This window comes from Penicillium manginii, assembly GCF_028828005.1.
Source record: "Penicillium manginii strain IBT 31320 chromosome Unknown utg000002l:1.0-5564898.0:1.0-5567710.0, whole genome shotgun sequence".
NCBI classification, from domain to species: Eukaryota; Fungi; Ascomycota; class Eurotiomycetes; order Eurotiales; family Aspergillaceae; genus Penicillium; species Penicillium manginii.
This window is the reverse complement of record NW_026643103.1, coordinates 3,248,469-3,267,048: the sequence shown is the minus strand read 5'-3', so window position 1 is coordinate 3,267,048 and position 18,580 is coordinate 3,248,469. Positions and strand designations below refer to the sequence as shown.

The 18,580-nt window shown below is 49.3% G+C and overlaps 7 protein-coding genes across 7 annotated transcripts; 3 read left to right on the top strand and 4 right to left on the bottom strand.

Moving 5' to 3' along the window:
- Window positions 1-375: 375 nt before the first annotated feature.
- Window positions 376-2,091, bottom strand: N7533_002499 (putative RecQ family helicase RecQ; the record flags this gene model as incomplete). The annotated part of the gene is made up of 4 exons (XM_057099149.1): window positions 376-1,683; window positions 1,737-1,771; window positions 1,837-1,955; window positions 2,009-2,091. The coding sequence occupies 4 exons, from the start codon at window positions 2,089-2,091 to the stop codon at window positions 376-378; spliced, it is 1,545 nt and encodes a 514-aa protein (XP_056964285.1).
- Window positions 2,092-3,420: 1,329 nt separating this feature from the next.
- On the bottom strand, window positions 3,421-4,540 carry N7533_002498 (uncharacterized protein; the record flags this gene model as incomplete). Its single annotated transcript, XM_057099148.1, has 2 exons — window positions 3,421-3,919; window positions 3,993-4,540. The coding sequence occupies 2 exons, from the start codon at window positions 4,538-4,540 to the stop codon at window positions 3,421-3,423; spliced, it is 1,047 nt and encodes a 348-aa protein (XP_056964284.1).
- A 693-nt stretch (window positions 4,541-5,233) lies between these two features.
- Window positions 5,234-5,623, top strand: N7533_002497 (uncharacterized protein; the record flags this gene model as incomplete). Its single annotated transcript, XM_057099147.1, has 1 exon — window positions 5,234-5,623. The coding sequence occupies one exon, from the start codon at window positions 5,234-5,236 to the stop codon at window positions 5,621-5,623; it is 390 nt and encodes a 129-aa protein (XP_056964283.1).
- Window positions 5,624-5,946: 323 nt separating this feature from the next.
- N7533_002496 (pentatricopeptide repeat protein) lies at window positions 5,947-8,502 on the bottom strand (the record flags this gene model as incomplete). The annotated part of the gene is made up of 1 exon (XM_057099146.1): window positions 5,947-8,502. One exon carries the CDS (start codon window positions 8,500-8,502, stop codon window positions 5,947-5,949), a length of 2,556 nt encoding a protein of 851 aa, XP_056964282.1.
- A 394-nt stretch (window positions 8,503-8,896) lies between these two features.
- rsm25 (mitochondrial 37S ribosomal protein mS23) lies at window positions 8,897-9,767 on the top strand (the record flags this gene model as incomplete). The annotated part of the gene is made up of 2 exons (XM_057099145.1): window positions 8,897-9,327; window positions 9,416-9,767. 2 exons carry the CDS (start codon window positions 8,897-8,899, stop codon window positions 9,765-9,767), a joined length of 783 nt encoding a protein of 260 aa, XP_056964281.1.
- Window positions 9,768-10,597: 830 nt separating this feature from the next.
- On the top strand, window positions 10,598-13,818 carry N7533_002494 (uncharacterized protein; the record flags this gene model as incomplete). The annotated part of the gene is made up of 4 exons (XM_057099144.1): window positions 10,598-11,028; window positions 11,107-11,218; window positions 11,271-11,623; window positions 11,676-13,818. 4 exons carry the CDS (start codon window positions 10,598-10,600, stop codon window positions 13,816-13,818), a joined length of 3,039 nt encoding a protein of 1,012 aa, XP_056964280.1.
- A 1,648-nt stretch (window positions 13,819-15,466) lies between these two features.
- On the bottom strand, window positions 15,467-17,090 carry cp9 (putative serine carboxypeptidase; the record flags this gene model as incomplete). The annotated part of the gene is made up of 2 exons (XM_057099143.1): window positions 15,467-16,788; window positions 16,850-17,090. The coding sequence occupies 2 exons, from the start codon at window positions 17,088-17,090 to the stop codon at window positions 15,467-15,469; spliced, it is 1,563 nt and encodes a 520-aa protein (XP_056964279.1).
- Window positions 17,091-18,580: the final 1,490 nt, after the last annotated feature.

Here is an 18,580-nt window from a genome sequence, read left to right as displayed (position 1 = left end):
TGGGATGTGATATTTTGCTAAATAGGAGTTAATTATTCGCCCGTATAAACCCTCTTCCAGTGTTTCTCTGCTCCTGCAGTCTAATCACAGGCTCACTCTGTCTATATATGGATGATGCTTATCTTTTAACTCAGGTCTCGGATTCTCCGCTCTAAAAAGATGCAGCTGCTTACTAGTTCTCTGGTTTAGCACGTCTAATAATCTGGTAATTATGAGCAGTTCAATACTTAATCATGTCTTACAGATGCTACTCGTTACCCATAGTAGGCATATGAAGAAATAACAGAGGAAGGGAAAGAATAACTTGAACTTATGCAAAGAAATGCCAGTGAACCCACCCATATAATACTATCTAAAAAATTTGAAGTCCCTTTATCAGTCATAACCTTCATACATGACCTCCATCCTGTAATCAGGCGCCATTTTCCTCTTCCTCCTCGCCAGCCCACCTCGACCTTCTTTGCAAAAGTCGCAAGCAAAGTCACAAGGTGAGGAGCCAATTCCCATTGCCTGCGACGAGGGCGGCTGCTGCGACCCCATCTCCTCCAGCTCAAAGTCGCCAAAAAGGTCCTTGATCATATCATGCCGGCACTTCGAAATACTGTCACAATAGCGAATAACCTTCTGAAAGCTCTCGAGCCGAGCCGTCTGGTTCTTCAACAAGCTATCAACATGCTGTCTCGGCCCGCCGCGATTTCTAACATTCTGCGTATCCCGACAGAGACGGTCGTGAATGCGGTCTCGTTCTTGCATATTATAGTATACGAGGGATGCAGCAGCCCGGCCGTCACGACCTGCTCGGCCGGATTCCTGGACAAAGCCTTCAAAACTGCGAGGCGGTGTCCAATGCACTACAAAGCGAACATGGGGATTGTCAATGCCCATTCCGAACGCATTGGTTGCGACAATTATTGAGAAGGCTGGCGAGGGGCTCCCATCTTTGGACTGTTCGCAGGGCTGTGACGAGGTCCACAGTGTTTGAATCCGAGTTCGCTCTTGTGGAGCTAACCCCGCATGATAGGCAACGGCGGATATGCTGCTCTCTCGCGAAAGCTCGACAGCAAGCTGTTCTGCCATAGCGCGAAGCCCAACGTAGATTATGCCTGATACCGGTGGGAGTTTGGGGGCGGCTTCGGCGCCAATGCGCGCGGCACGTCGGGTTTGAATTGCCCTGAGCCACTTGAGGAGATTGTGGATTTGAGAATCTCCATCTTCGGAGCAGTCGTCTTGATACCGGACTTCGTAGTGGATGTTTGGACGAGCAGATGGCGTGTTGAATAGCCGGAGTTTTGTAGTATCAAGACCTAGTATATTGATTATGTCTGAGCGAACACGCGGCGTGGCCGTAGCAGTTAGAGCGGTGATGGGCACGGCCGGGTTGGTGAGATGGCTTTTGAACCAGCCCAGTTCTTGGTAAGCGGGGCGGAAGTCATGTCCCCATTCACTGATGCAGTGAGCTTCATCGATAGCAATGCGGTTCAGTTGCTCCTGTTTGTGAACTACCTGAAGATTCCGACGGAAGCTATCAGTTTGGCAAAGTTCGGGCGTGACATAAAGAAGTCGAGTGCGTGGGTGGCCGGAGAGCATATCGTCGAGGATGAGACGTCTTTCGGCCAGAGGTGTGTTCGAGTTTATAGTCGAGACAGCTACGCCAATTGCTCGGAGAGCATTGACTTGGTCCATCTATTCTGGTATCAGTTGAAGAGCTGGAATATTTAAAGCAGTAATCCACTTACCATCAATGCAAGCAGAGGACAAATCACAACAGTCACTATCCAACAAACGTTAGCAGGAAGCCTTTACTTGCGCGTCGAAATCGCAGGTCGTGCTGCTTACACCCAGTGCCCATGACGGCCGGAAGTTGAAAGCAAAGACTTTTTCCAAAGGAGGTTGACGCCTGGAGGAAAACATCATGACCGTCGGTGACAGCGGAGATCACCTCTCGCTGCAGTGGTCTATCAATTTGTCAGGGAATTGGTTGATTCGCGTCAAGAATGGCACTACTGACCGGAACGACTTTTTGCGGAAGACACGATTCAAGTAAAACTCTAGATCGGGTTTTCTTTGCGGAAGTACGCTCCGATTATCCATTTGGAAGCATCTCAGAGGGATCGGAATGATCAAAAAGTATGTGGTCGAAAGGATTACTTGCACTTGTCTGGCCGTCACGTCGGCCCGAGCAGACACGTGGTCACGTGAGTTTATCCATATTTCCACTTTGGGGCATCAATTACTAGACAACATCAGACACTCTTTGTCACTAACTAGAAGGCCTTTGAAATGGTACTCGCTCGATACAAATGGAAATCAGTCCCAGAAAAAGATAGAGGGAAAAGAAATGGAGCAAAGAGTGCCACTTTTTCCATGTTTCAGATTGTTGGCTTCTTTGCCTTGATAGGCTTGCACAGGAACGGTCTCAAACGGATCCTGATTCAGCCTCAAATATCGGAAAATAAATCGAGAACCACGGTTGTCCAATCTGTGACGAGAAAACTCTCGCTTTGTTGCTTTGTAGAGTATCTTCTAGCCACAATCCATCAAAGCCCCTGGATTTTTCTCCAACCTCACTCATGAATATAATCAACTTGAAGCGAGCGTATCTAGGTGTGTTCCAGAAATTCAATCAAAATTAACATGATTCGTCAAGCCGACATGTCTAAATATGACATATATGTGGCATTTCTCAGACCAAAGCCGATTCTCTTTGGTGAAATGGGCATTCACTGGTCCATCATGATTGCCCACCCGGGATTGGAATACGGCACCATGTACCATATAGTCCGAAGTCGAAGAGGAGGAATTCTTTCTCATTATGAGCTTCACGTTCGATCGTTCAGGCCACTCAACGGCGACGAGATTATAGACAAAAAGCACATTGCCACCCTTTTGTCGACACAAATGGACCGATTCAATACGATCCTGGCTTCGGTGCCCTTGCGTGATTCGCAAAATTGGAGCATCAGAAATTTTTACCGAGAGGCATATGGATATAGTTCGGAGCAGTGGACGATCGAAGTCATTATGGCTCTTGAAGATTTGCAAATGGTCCGTTATGGAACTAGCCTTTTTGTTGAGCCGGGTTCAACTGTTTTTTGACAATTCGAGATTCAAAGGTTGGATATGAGCTCGTATACCACTAGTATTAGCAGTTCTTGATATATAGTTCCAAGTTTTGCTTCATTCTCTTTCTTTCCTCGTATCTGATTCAAAGTAGAAGATGCATCAAGATTAATGTATTTCAATTTCCTACCTTCCAATGCTTTAGAGAAGTACCCAGATAATTGTGGGGTTGCGAGATGCGAGATGCGATTTGCAACTTGAAGTAAGTAAATTTAGTGCAACGCTGACCCTATGGCATGAATGATGAAAGAATACTAGCGAATGCCAAAGGGGGCAATTGACACAGCCAAATGAGATATGTTATTGCTCAGCTATCATCTCCTTGAAAGGTATTTGTGACCCGGATGACCCTTGCAACTGTGGCGGACGACGAGGCACACATGTATCACGTGTCGGGCTCATACTTTCTAGATGTCGACTATGTCCTTCTTCCAATTCTGGTTCTATCGATCTTGTCTGAGAAGTCTGTGTTCTTTGGCCCGAGAACGAGCTAGTACCAGTGTTTGAACTAACACATTCAACGGCATCTGTTTGGCCACTGCGGACGAAACTGACGAGGCGACCGAGAATCGCAAATTCGAGTTTGAGTTTGATCGAATAGAATACACCCTTGAGTATTGTTTCGAGGATCAGGAGGGAGGCGTATTCTATTGATAGAAGTCCAATATCCAGCAGGATGATAACAATGTTGATAGTAACCAGCAAATACATGCGCTGGCGGCTCTTTTTTCGAAAAGATCCTTGGAGAAGTTTCACCGTCGCGATGATGTATATCAACGACAAAATTGTTTCTTGGACACTGAAAGCGGATTAATGTCTTGACTTGAATTTCTCAAGCAGGTAGAGAGGAAATTTGAGATGCAAGAACTTACAAAAAGCCTGTCATTTGAAACTTTTCCACAACATTGTAAGCTTTAACAAACTTGTCGGTGTCAAGATCACCGAATGAACCAAAGGTCACCACGGTGGTGGGAATATGGAGGAAGATAGCATCAAATATAATCATCCACTTGGTGTATAAGAGTATCTTGCTCCCATTGTCACCCGTAACGACAAGGTGTAGTCTCGACCATAAAACAACAGCTTGGCCTGTGACCATGACATACCACCCGACAGTCAACAACGAAAGTGAGGCCCATTTCGCATTCCCCGTCAGGGTTCCGAAGAATTTGAAAGCGTAGCCCAAAGAATAAGGGATCAGACTAAGACTTGACGCAAAAAGACTCCAGAAATAAACGGTGGCATAGCGCGAGAAGGTCGAGAAAATAAGGATCAAAAGCTCAATCGCGTTATAGATCGTCAGGCCTGCGCAGAAGATCACGGTCGCTTTAAGCGTGAAGCTGTTACCGGTATAGCTTCCTGTGACGCCGGGTGCAGCGATGGGAGCCGAAGCTGAATCCGTGGAAGCCAGGTCGGCCATCGATTCACGATTCGTGCATTGCCGCCGCAATGCATTTCACAGATTGGCATAGGCGGATGATGGATTCAGGGGTTGTCGCCCCGGGACGTCGATATAAGAATCCTTCGAGACCAGTGGCAATTCTTGGGGCTACGCAATAGCTACACATTATCCAGCACGTCGGGTGCTAAACGTCAGGTGATTCCCCGGAAGGATGGTTCCATTGTCCAAATCGGGATAGATATGGACAAAACCGGAAATAGCTTGAACTAACTTGAAAGCTTAAAGACATTGGGGTAAATTATAATGGAGGAAGTGGTTCTTGATTGGTTGTGTAAAGTTATGCTGAATGCATAGCCTCTACTTCACCTTGAAAGGGTCTTTGAAGAACAATAGAATTGAGAGATAGCCCGTTATTCAGCGCCTCTGTACTCAATGAAGATTCAAGTTGTATTCAACTTGAATGAGACCTCAGACTCTCGGTGGTAATAAAGACACAAAGCTGCCCAGTTGATAACTTCTGGGCTGATTTACTACTATATAGGTTGAGTTGGCGACCTCGATCTCTGTTATGTATTTGAGTTTCATAAACCTCAGCTTTCATAACAAAACCATTATTACTACTCTCCAGGTCCACTGATAACTACCTAGGTACCTACTAGCTAACTAGTAGTACTATCAAAACCTCCCGATTATCACGTCCACTCCGCCAACATGTCTCAGCATAACCCATCAGCATATGATATCCATGTCGCATTCTGTCGAGCACGATATGGGCTCGCATCGCACTGGGTCATCCTCCTTTCGCACCCCGGCTCGTCACTTTGCACATGGTACCACGTAGCTGGAGGACCAGCACAGAATAGACCATATGAATTCGAGGTCAAAGAAACACAACGCCTGAACCATCCTGATTTTACGGAAAAGATATGGATCTCCGGTATACCCGCGGACTACGCCTCAGAACTGGAAGAGATAGCCGAGACTGTTCCATTGCAAGAGTCCCAGAACTGGACCATTCGGGTTGTTCGGGCTCTTGAGCAAGGAGGAATGGTTTCCACAGGTACCAGTGCTCGCTTGCTCAAGCCGTACGTCGGTACTTAAGTGAATCGTTCCAAGGTTGTCATCCGACTCAGGCTTGTTCTCGGGATCTAGGGAGTCACTCGCCTCGAAGGTTGCCATATACTATCAGTCTATCAATGACCCATATTTAGACATTCTACTAGCAGAATCAATTTCAAAGCCATTGCCCTCAAAACACCTAGAAAGCCTATTGTTTTTGATAAAATTTCAATCACGTAGAAGTAGTGTTGTATTCAAACAATGATTCGCTATAAAAGAATCGGTATATGGTAAATCTATGAGTAATGTACAAAGATTGGTGTCGACGGGACATATCCAATCTAAAGGTGATCCTTCTGAGAAATCTAAAGGGGATTTTTCTGAAGTTGGCGTTCAAGCTCGTCCCTGATGATAGACACATCCACTGCGTTTCGGTGGAAGGGGTCCCAGAGCTGCTGCAATTGTTCCCAGGCCTCAATGACATCATCGGGGTGAGTGCAAGTGCCGAACGCACGCAGAACATGAATGATGGTGGAACGACCGACGAAAACCCCGTTTTCAACATTGCCTTCGAGTCGCGAGGCGTGTTCGAGTTCGGGATCTTGAAGATCGTTGTCCAGGTACTTGGAATTGAGGAGGAATTCAGACCGTTGGTATTCTTCCATGCTGAGTTCCTGCTTGATGACATCCCCTTTCCCCTTGATTCCTGGTTGATCGTGGGGGTCTGCGTGTGCATGACTCTCAATAAAGGTCATTTCAGTTTCAAGCTTCCCACTCGTATTTTGCTCCGGGTTCGGATCCACGGATGGCAACGGCATATAGAGCTCGTCTGTCGCCTCAGCCTTGTTCTGTGTCGCAGGTAGCCTTCCTTTTGTTTGAGCCACTTCCGCCTTCTCATCTGCGCTCTTGGCGCTCTTGGCCTCGGCCTCGACGGAATCCATCTCATCCCGAAATGGGTTGACCCAGGTATTGGACGGTTGAGCAGGTCTCCCGAAGTTAAAAAGCCTGGGGAGGAGCTTGTCCTGTGATTTCCTCGAGTCAATCAACGCCCATACGTATGAGTGCCAAAGCAACCAAAGCCGATTTGCAGTCCATGTCTGTTTCTTTGTTTTGCCATGGATACTGAACCCTTCAAATAGGGTACTGTAGATCATGTGGCGGGGCGGGGATTTGAAGGTATTCTCCATATCACGAATGATATAGAGAACCTTATCAAAACGGCCTGTGGTAATAGCGTAGTGTCGAAGCAGGATATGAAATGTGCGAGTGTCGGGCGTGAGGGGAAGCGATTCTTGGAAAGCACGGTAGTGGTTGGGAAGGTGATCCTTGAGGGCATCGGAAAGTTTTAGCAGGCGGCCCAGCCGCTTGGTGGTGGACCGATAAATTTCAAACCGCGTGGAGAGCGAGTGACCCGTGATATCTGCCGGCAAACTAGTATTTTTTCTGGTGTTTTGTGCTAGCAGCATGCGCTCATAAATTCCCTCCGCGGTCTCAGTATCACCGGCTTTGAGGAATGCAGATAACAAGCCATTCAGAATAACCGTGTCGACAATATTTCCAGACTGGACGAAATCATCAAAAGTGCGACTGATCCCTTCTAGGTCTTGACGTTCCGCATGGTAGTAGAGTTTTGGAATGAGGGAATAGCGGGTGGAGGGAATTTCTCGCTTGATCATCTCCTGTTCGAGGCGTTCGGCAATGCTGAACGCACCGGCTTTGATGGCTGAATCATATAGGACATTGAAAACCACTTCGTCGGCTTCAATATTAGCATGGTGCTCCATTTGTTGCCACAGTCCAATTGCTCGAACTATATTCCTCTTCTTGGTCCTTCCCTTGCCTGAACGTCGACCGGCAAAAGAGATAGCCGTAGTCCACAGCGAGCGCGACATGGGAATGTTACAGGCGATCATGTCATCCACCAATGCCAAATAGCGGCGAACATCAACAGGTCGGCGATTCGGAGGGTTGGCCATCTGCCGAAGGAGAGCTCCGCGGGTGCGCGAGGGTAATTTCTCGACTCCCGGTGATGGTATATTTCGATAGAGCGAGAAGAGGTACTGGGAGGTGTTTTTCGGGTTGGAATGAACGGCTTCAATGAGCTCCGCAACGGAGGGACTTTCGACATCGTAGTCGTATTTGCCTTCTACAAGTCTTGGGGGGTGCGGATGTGGCAGTACCAGTTTCACGGCTTCTTGCCAGTCGTATTCCTCTCCAAGGATCCTCCTGTATACACTCGCGGTCGAAAGATATCTCCTTTCGTCGTAGGATAAGGGCTCTCCGGGGGTATTTGGGTAGTCAGAAACGTCTGATATTTGGTTGTCGGGGTGTGAGGGGTGATTAGGTGTTTTCGGATCGAAATATTGATGCCAAATTGTTAATAGCGATTTGCTTTTGTCGGGGGACACCGAGGCTGTTGACGCGCCCTCGGCATCCTGACTCCCGGTTTCCCTCGATGTTCTTAATGGAAGATGATTTGATTCATGCTCATGCCCAGCTCTTGTACTGGCGGTACTGAGCTGGTGTCGATCTTGTGACGATTGCAGCCGCGGCCATGGCCCTGAGCACGGCCATGGCTTTGGAGCCGAATAACCGTCACCCTCCGTGACACTTTCACGGCGATATGTTCGCAATTGACTTCCTGATATCCTCGGCGGTATCGCAGACAGGTTGCGACACCGAGGCGAGTGTTCATGGCAGTAGCCAGCCAGGATGAGCGAACCAACAAACAGGTCCGCTACCGAGACGATAGACGGACGGGTGTGACGAGAGGAGAATCGGCGTATTGAGACACGGGATGGAGAGGGCTTTTGGTGTGGCATCGAAGGAGAGGACGAGCTCGCCCGCGACCTGGCTGGAGGAACTTCGCGGGCTCGACGAGCTGGGGAACCTATTGAGAGGAGGCATGAGAGGGCAGACATCGTGGGCCTTGGTTAGCCATGCATGTCCAAGTAGCGCCCAGGTCCAGGTCAATCGAGCCGAGGAGTGGTTCGCGACCCACAGGAGTGAAAGAAGGGGGGAAAAGAAAGAGAGGCAATGACTTGAGAGTGGATGTGAAGGTGTTGGAGGTGTTTTTCGAGCGGACTTTGCAGCGGAGCCGCGTTGACCAATCGGGGCCACGCATTTTCCCTCCCATCTTTTTCACTCCGCGTCCAGAACCACCTTCACCTTTCGACGTCTCGCGATTCGAGCAGCCCTGTCGATTCGCCCGTTCGGTCTACGCTTGTTTATTCAATCGACCACTCTATCGACCATCTTCCATCTAGGGCCACCACATCGGCCCTTCTCCCAACCCCCCCCTTCTCCCCCGCCGCCATGGGCAAAATCAACCTCACAGCCCTCCGGGTGCGACAGACCGCGCTCAACCAATTCGCTGCCGGAAAGATCAAGAAGTTGCCCCAATGGGTTGAGGTTGTTGGTGATATCCCCCCAGCTGAGGCTTTGATCCGAAACCGCACTCCCCAGCACCAGCTGGTCCGCCAACGCCTGCAGACCAGCCCCGACTCCTCCAAGCCGCAGGTCGTCTTCGAGGTTCAAGAAAAGCGCCGCAAGTCGAAGAAGCCCAGTCGTCTATTCAAGCCTGTCGAACTTCGATACGAGGAAGATCAATTGCGAACGGATTTCTTCCGTGATCATCCTTGGGAGCTTGCCCGGCCTCGTGTGGTTTTGGAAAGCTCCGGCAAAGACTTTGAGTTTCATGATTGGAGCCGGATCCAGCAACCTGGAAGGAAACTAGATGGAGAAAGGTGTGTTTACTTTGTGGTTTACTCCGTGCTAAGTTGTCCCCTTGTGGTCGAGCTCATTATTAACGCAACATTTCTTTTTTCTTATTAGTGTTGTCCAACGGCAGCTTTGGCTTTTGAACAATGTTCCCGATATGACTAAGAGTAACGCATACGATATCGCTCGCCGCGAGTTCTACAAACTTCGACTGAAGGAGGACATTCAACGGCGGGTGGCGGCCGAGGAGGCCCAGGCAACCGGTGCCACGTTTGGCCCATCCTATCTGGAAATCGGTATGGAGTTGGAGAGCGAGCAGCATGAAAAGTGGAAGACGTGGGCTCGCCTTGAGGCCCAAGTGCTGGACCAGCGTGTCGTCGCGATGTCTGGTGCTCCTGAAATCGCCATGGAGAGCGAAGCGGAACGCCCGGCAGACATTGCACAGGAGACCGAGGAGTCGGCTTAGAGAATGGAGTTCTCGTTTCCTCGCTTCTGTTCTAGGCGCATTTATTGATGGTCATCATGTATATTATTTCATTATTCTGTTGGATGTATTCCCATAGCCATATTTTCGTGATAGCAAAATGCATCATTGATCTAGACTCAGCGCAAGAGTAGTCAGTAAAGCCTTGGTTCCTACTAATAATATTTAGGCTACTATGACTATGTGAATATGGTGATTCAACTACAGGTAATTCCTAGTAAAACCTAGAATATTCTCCCCCCTTGATGTGAAACACAAAACACGCGGAGAAGCCGTTGCTGGAGCTCGGTCCAATCACAGTCCTTCCAGCCTCTCCAACTCCAATCCAACGTCGCTTTCACCTTGGATTCCTCCCAGGCGACACTTTCCACAACCTCGAGACTAGGGGGGCACATACACGCGCGTTGTATTATCCGATCATCCATCTCCCATCGGTCGCATTTCTTGGCTTGGTCTCGTGAATCATCGCCACCGGCGCAATCTGACGAGTCCGAACTTTTGCTGCGCCGTTCCACACGTCCCAGTTTCACCTAAACGATTTCGCCCTAACTCGAACTCCTCCGCTAATTTCGACGAACTCCGCTAGCTCGAAGCTCCGTACCTTTGGCTGCCTCTTCGACCGCACCTACACCGTGGAATACCGACCCGACAGTTGAGGGTTAGAGCCGGCCAAGGATGTTCGACTTGGCTGTGTTTGCTGTCTGTACTTGATCGACACCGATAGTCAGTCAACTGGACATTTCTTTGGGCCCTTTAAATACCCATAAACACCTGGAGTCGGCATTCACTTTCATCTCCGTTAGCATAACCGGATGCTGGTCATGGTTTCGACAATGACTCGACCGGAAGACACAGTTCGAGGGCTGCGCCCTTATCGAGGAGATGTCGATGATGAAGAAGGAGGAAGAAAATCTATCGACTCCCTTGTACCCCCGCCTTTATCGTACAATGATGGCGCCCAGCGCTCCGAAGGCGAAGAATCCCGGCCAGGCACAGCGATGGGCGACAACTCGAGTGGCAGTGGCAGGCAAGGCTCCGGGCCCAAGATGCTCTCCCACGAGGAGACAATTGAGCTGGCTCGATGTGCAGTGGAAAGCGGGATCCAAGATACTAAACGCTCTTTGGCGGGAAGTGAAGCCGTCACAGATGTTGTCAAGCCGAAGTTGACCATAGACCTGGGACACTCGCACATCGTCCGAATACCTGAACCAGTTGTCGATATTGTCAAAGAAGAGGTAGAGCGGTATGTGATCACTACTCTCGCTGGCTAGGCACTAGTCCCATATCCGAAGTGGAAACTAATCAACCAATTTACCAAAAGGCTTTCGCTTTCCAACAACCATCTCTTCCATATACCCTACCGATTCGCCGAGTGCTCCCACCTTCGCTACCTCAATATTCGAGCCAATAACTTTCGCGAGTTTCCCAAAGGCGTATGTCTGGTGAACCACCCTGGGATGTCAGTGCTATGCTAATTTATTATAGGTTTACAAATTGCCTTTATTGGAAATTCTCGATTTAAGCAGGAACAAAATTAACTCTCTACCAGATGAAATCAGCAAGTTGAAGTCGCTCCGAGTGCTATCTATCATGCAAAATCGACTCGATGATCTCCCCGTCGGTTTGTCTGATATGAATAAGCTACAAATTCTTAAAATAGCTGGGAATCCTCTGCGCTATCCACTGCGACGGGTGCTTGAAGGAGCAGAGACAGACATAGCTTCCTCCGGGATGACGGACAACGAAAAAGAGGTTGCTGTTACATCGGACCTAAAACTATTCCTCAAGAGCCGCCAGGCAGCGACAACCCCGGAGCCTGACTTCGGTGCTGATTCAAGGTACGTTACCCTCTTTCGGGTGAACGAACGGTACTAAATTCCGTCCTCGCAGTGAGGGGTCTTTCGAAACCCCTAAACCTATTCCCCTTCCCCCCAAACGCAAATTGAGTAGTCGATTTCCTGTCATTCCCAGTACTGGCGATGGATCATCAGCACCCTCTTCTCGATCTCCGTCAATATCCCGACCTCCGCCCATTCCTATCAAGTCTCATTACCGGATGGCGTCTGGTCAGCCCTACATTGACCAAGCCGGCAATTATCACATGGCTGGTCTTTCCCGCCCCGGCGTCAATCCCCACACAGCGGCCGAACGAAATCGCAGCAACAGCGAGGGAATAATTCAGGCATCTTTTGCGGCTCGCAACAAACGTATGGGAGTCATCACCCGCAAAAACACTGATCTCGGTACATTAGACGAAACACAACCTTACCGAAATAGCCATTTGCGGGGTCTCAGTCATGGTTCCGTACTCCGAGCACGGCCTACAGCACAAGCCCCAGCCAGCGGTAGTAGTTCATCAAGCCCAAGCAGCCCTAAAGAGCGCCGCCGTGTGCGAGACGGTTGGGTTAATCGCATGTCAAGCCTGCCGGAGCATAAAGGTGAAAAGGGGCCAGCTGAACCGATTGTTGAGGGTGCCAAGGGCATACTCTTCGCATTTGTTCAGATTCACTCTCATGTTTCCACCCTTATTAATGTCATCCGGCAAGATGACACACGGCGTCACAGCCTGGAGCTTGTATTTTACAATGCTTCGACGCACGTTGATCGTCTCAACGAGGCTCTCGAACGTGCAGAAGCCACCCTACGCGATGACCCTGATTCTAGTCGACTTGCGACTGAAGCTGTCAGGCGGGAATGCTACACATGTATTATGGCTTATACACATGTTGGCACACAGCTGCGCAATAGTTCCGCGAAGATTGTCTCGAATGGCGACTCACGTTATGTCCGATCGTTGATGCTGATGATATACGGCAGCTTAGTGGAGCTGCGAAATGCGTGTGCAAGTCTGAGTGTTCCACTTCGTCCAAGCCAGAAGCACCTCCCGGCACCTAAGCCAGTTGTCTTTGAACCGACAAAGGGACCAGCACCTGCCGAGCGATTCCCCCGGGCGATGGTTACTCCCACCAGAGACTCGTCTGCGCCAATTCGCCGGCTGCGAAGTGACACAACGATCCGCCATCCCCAACTTCCTCTGGGACCCCCTCTTCCCTTGAATGCATCAGGCCATCCAGGAATCGGCTCTCCCGGCTTTGCAACTCCACCCTTCGCTACAGCCTACTCGCGAAGTCGATCCAGTAGTCGGTCAAACATGATCAACACATCTGTACCGACCTCTTTGGCAACACCTCGCTCCGGCGAAGCGTTCCCGCCCATTCCCACATCAGGCGCACTGAAGATCAACCCCCTGACTGGATTGGACGAGTTTGAGGAGGAACGGATTTTCGAAAAGATCTTCCACCAGCTCACTTCGGCTTATTCAAATGCCCTCCAAGCGCTACCATTGGCAAGTCGTCAATTCTCTCGCTGTCTCGAAGTGGCGAGGCAGTCGCGCGAGTCAGAAGGTATTCAAATACTCTGGAACAATCTTATTCGCCGCTGTAGGTTCTGTCTTGATGTCTCCGAAGCATTGGGGACACGTATCTCCAGTATGAAAGTCAAGGAGCCAGGCGGTGGACTACGAAACCAACGAGAATTCTGGCAATTGTGCAAGACCTTTATGCAATCATTTGTCGACCTGGTTACGGACTTGCGGGAGGTACGCAGTATGCAATTACTCCCTGGAGACATTATCATCATCCTACGACCAGTCCAGAAAGCTAGTCGTGAAGCCGGCCGCCTCATCGAGGCATCACCCTGGTCCTATCTCGCTGACATGGCCCCAACAAACGGCCCAGGCAACCTGTACGGCCCCCCACTGCAAGTCATTCAGTCGCAACATCAAACTTCCGTCTCGACTTCTGCCCTTGCCCCACACCCTAACATCTACCAAATTAACGCCGGAATGTCTCCTCAATCAATCACTGTCCCCGCTACACCACTCAGCGCAGCGCTAGGCCCAGCGGCTCAGGCAACCGTACCGTCGACACCTGCGAGTGCGTACAGTGACAAGTTCTTCGAGGGCGACGTCTTCCAGCGTGCCGACTCTCTTCTCTCGATGCCCACCCAGACGCCATTCTTCACGCGTCGTTGAATAGAACTACACACGAACCCTCTCAATCGCCCATTTTTGTTTAGCGTGCTTGACCATACTGCCTATTTTCTGTCTCCGCCATATGACATATTTTCATGATCATGAATCGAAATATTGACCCCTATGATACCATAGACTAGCTTATGTACCTCCTTTTTTGGACCTCAAACTAGCAGAAATTATGTATTACTTTCCAAAGGAGTAGACATTTAGCCTTTTCCAGATTGTATACCTCGTTGTAGTCTTTACGGCCCCGCTACTAGTACTAAGCCCATTACGTTAAGATCTTATCCGGATGAGTTGGTACCGGTTTCTCTCGACTATCGAGTTCTCGAATTTACAGTAAAGGGGATGTTAGATTTGAGACATGCTTTTCCTATTGAAAAGGGGGAGACAGCTTGTGAGCTCCTCCTGGGGGAAATCATCGATGTGCTTGGAGGGAAAACTCACTTACTAGTAGTGACTTTGCTACTACTGATACTGCCAGTGAGCATGAACGGAGTACATACGGAGTACGTAGCCCATACTCTGTGTGTACAAATTCCCCAAAACTATACCTACTAGTAGCCCATGCCCAAGTGAAGCCTTCCGTACTCCGTACAACTCAAACGGACCACAGACAACACTGTAAAGATTAACTTCCCGAATCAGCTCGCAGGATAGAAATGAAGACCCTTCAGCTGGCACAGAGCGAGTCCTCAATCGGATAAACTTATCTCATCCAACCTTTGCCCGGAGATTTCACCCTTTTCCATCACCATAACGACCATAAAGTTCTCTTGCGCCGCACTACCCAACGAAGCCACGAGTCGATCTACTAGTTATAATGCAACGACAGAATCTAGAGCACATCAACCTTGGCAAATTAGACCAATGACTAAATTTTGAAACGGCGCCAAGTTTTTACTAGTGTTTTCTATCATGGATGACTCACAATGAGTAGTTATGAATTGGAGATGATAAATTCTTACAACCTAATGGTAATAATGAACATGAATGAATCTAGATAGATACAAAGATTATAGCATCTCACTCACAGTCGGTCATAGCACAGCCCTCGTACAATGTCGTGATGGCCGGGGCTAGTTAGTGCTCTTGTACTTTTGTACCAGCCAAGAAAAGCAACGTCTCCCGTATTCTAGTCATCTCGCTTTCGAGTATAGTATAAGGATAAAAGCATAAAATTGCTACAAGTATGGCCCAGAAACCGTATATCATGAAATTTTAGAATTTACGAGAACCCCAAAGGCATGAAGAATATGGATATCGGTGACTGGAGAGTAAGTCAACCTATTGAGATGTTTGTAATTTCCATTCCAACATCACAGCACATGACGAAAGCACATTTCTGAGCTTGGGGAAACTCATTCTGCTTTTCCTACTTCGATTAGCTTGATGTATCGTTTCAGCCGACATCGTCTGATGCCTAATCCCGTCTCCCATGGATGCAAGATTACGTGAAATATCTAGTCAGCTAATGGTATCCACTGCCCAGGTGGTCTCGATTCGATCAGAAGTAGATAATTCTCGATGAAGATAAATTCCTACTGTACAACAAGTACATCGCATGCTCAAACTCGGAAGAACAACTTGAACTCCATGCGCCCTACGCCCCACGACGCCTACCTATCCCCCATTCGGCACTTAACTACGCCCGCCGTCCAACAACCACATCTCTCACGAAAGAAAACATTTCCCTCGGCTTACTCGCAAAGACACTATGACCTGCCCCATCAAAAAGATGATACGAGACCCCACGCTCAGCAGCCCAAACCCCAGCACCCGCCCTACAAGAGCTACCATCAGCAGGGGCCGCATTATCTGCAAAGAAGAGGCGATGAGGTCGCTCCGTGAACCCCTGTCCACCCCTCCAGGTCATATTCTGAATCGAAAGTTCCGTCCCGATATGATTGAGCAGCATATCCCACTTCCCATTGTAGATGTGTAGCGAGAGGTTATGCTTCGTCACGAGGGTTGGGAGGAGATTGTACGCGGGTGGAACGGGCGAAGTTGCGCCGAGGAGCGTTCCTAGAATTGTCGAGTTGCACGCGCTATAGGGCCCGCTTTCCTCGACGTGTAGGGCTTTCTGGACGTCTTTTTGACTGAAATATTCTCCCAGTAGTGGGAGTGAGTCGATTGTACTGCAGTTGTGAAAAATGTCGTAGACATCGTAGCAGGGTGGTCCGGTGCCGAGGGCAGAGGTCGTTGTGAGATAGTCCATTGCGGTGGAAAAGGTTGCACAGGGGCCGTAGCAGGTGGAGTTGAGAACCGAGTCGAGGATTCCTGAAGCGTTGATTGGGTTGATGTTGCATGAGCCGTCTCCGGCGGTGGTCAGGTCGCGCCGGGGGTGGCGGCGGAGGTCACGGCGGTAGTTCATGTTTTCTGGGTTTCCGGGGATACGGAACTTGGAGCCTGGTGGGTATTCTTGGGCCTTTTTGAGCGTTTCTGTGAAACCGCAGAAATTGTCTGCTGTGATGAAGGCTGAGAGGATGGATTTTGGGATCCTCAGGTGGTGGGCTTGGATGTGTAGATATGTGCCCATTGCGACGTCGGCCATTGCTGCTGCGTTTCCCCAGGATCCATCACCGAGGGAAATTGATTTGATGTTCAATGAGAGGGGATTGGTGTTCTCTAGCAGAGCGGATGCAATGTACGGAATGTAAATCCCAGCATAAGACTCGCCCATGAGGTGGATATTCTTAGACTTGAGGTACGGGAACAGGTCTAGAAAGGATTGAAGCCATTGGGTGAAATGAGTTGTCACATCGGCGTTGTTTTCCGCTGGATATGGGGTGCTGGCGGTCGAAAACCCAGTGCCGACAGGTTGATCCACGTACAAAACATGGCCCAACTTTGTCCATGAATATGGGTTGAGAGCGAGATCAGTTGAATTACCGACGAAAGAGAGTGGACCATTCCCTGTAGTCATTCCGATCAATGATGAGCAACCTGGGCCGCCATTGAACCAAACTGTATACTCGTTAGTACGAAGCGGCGTGCATTTTGTAGTATAGACAAGACCGAAACTAACTGATCAGATCATCATCGTAAGCCACATCCTCGGTCTTGAATAACCAGAAGAAAAGATTATTTCCTTTCTGTGTGCCCGGCACTGGCAATCTCCCAGCCCAGCTGGTTGGCAACGAAGGACTCCCCGGCAGCGAGTTAACTTCGAACCGCGAGATATCGGAGCCACGAGTAGCCTTTGAAAAGAAAAGAACGGGCACAGCCCAGAGGAAGTGAAAGAAGTAGACCATTCCTAGCAAGTTCATAGCGAGCGTGGGTGTTGTATCAGAATGTAGACAAAGTCGGTATGATATGTATGGTATGGCGATACTTGTCTCCCGGTCAAATTTTGAGTTGAAGATGAAGATGAAAAGAGTGAAAAGAATGAATAGAAGAAAAAGAAAGCATGATCCCTCCAACCGTAAGATTCCATCTTGAGCCTTTTGTATCTTTGTTATAATTGAGGATCGCAAGACAGTGGCGGGTGAAGATGGTTATTGAGGGCCTATTTGGGCCAACATCCGATGGCCGCATTTGGGGTTCAATAGAGAGTTAGTAGACCAGTGGTAAACTAGTGGTAAATCAGTGGTGAGCCAACGGGAAGCAGGTTTCGGAGAAGTACTCCGTTAGTGGAGGTGTCTCTACTTATATACTCTGTTTTACCTGATCTAGTTAGTACTCGTAGGGTGCAAGTTGATAGTTGAGTGCCTGAATGCCTTAATTCTCAGGCTAGCAATAACTCCTCTTCCTTAAGGTACCTTAGGGTCTCCACTTCTTGGCTCCACTTGTACCTTTCCCTCTACTACTCTCAGACTAAACTACAAACCCAAACATCATGCATCTTCACGCATTTGACCTGTCCAACCCACACAACGGGACCACATCGTCAATTCGACTGCAGTCGTCACCGCTGAACCAGTGGTTCCCCGATAAATTCGGGGCGAATCCTCACGTGGTGGCCAGTGCGTTGACAAAGCCCCCCCCCCCCCAACCAAGGAAGCAAAAAAAATGAAATAAATAAAATAAAAGTGAGGCGGTCGATGGATCAATACACTTTCCAGTTCCCCTTTCAACCCTGTTCTCAATACCGTCCACCGCTTAGGGGTATCAGGGGTCGATCTCCGAGTCTTCTTCCTGAACAGTCGAGGGGTCCTGGAAGCGGGTAGCAGCATTGGAATGTGAGGTCGATCCCCTCTGCTTGCGTCCTCCCGAATCCGTCAGTCCTGAAAACGTTGCAGACCTATATCAGGTCAACCCGGTCGCTTTCCCAATCGCTCGTTTTTTTGGCTTTCTTGTGTCTTGTCCTGTGTCTGTGATTTGTTCTGCCGCAACAAAAACCCTCTTCTCTTTGAGGTGCTATCCCCTGGATTATTACAAACCTTCAGCCGATCTGTCTCTGGGGGCATATTTCTATACGGGCGACCTGAGCCTGCGACCTGCGACCTGCGCTCCATGTGGATCTCCCGATCTTTATGGCTGAGATCTGATACTCGCAATACGTCAAGTTTGACTCGATTGTATCGAACTCCTTCCCGTCCCGACGCAACAAACACAAATCATCCCAGCATTTGCCTCCTGATCGCACCACGAGGCCGATCGCCTGCAGATCCCAGCATCGTCGGTGTGGCTCCACAACAATTGACAGCTCACTTGCATCACTTTGTCGCAGACGCGGATTGGCCGCCTGCCTGAGGCAAACAGGGGGGCGAATTCGAAATCAGATTGTAAGTCAACGGTCTCCTATGTGCAGCTTTCC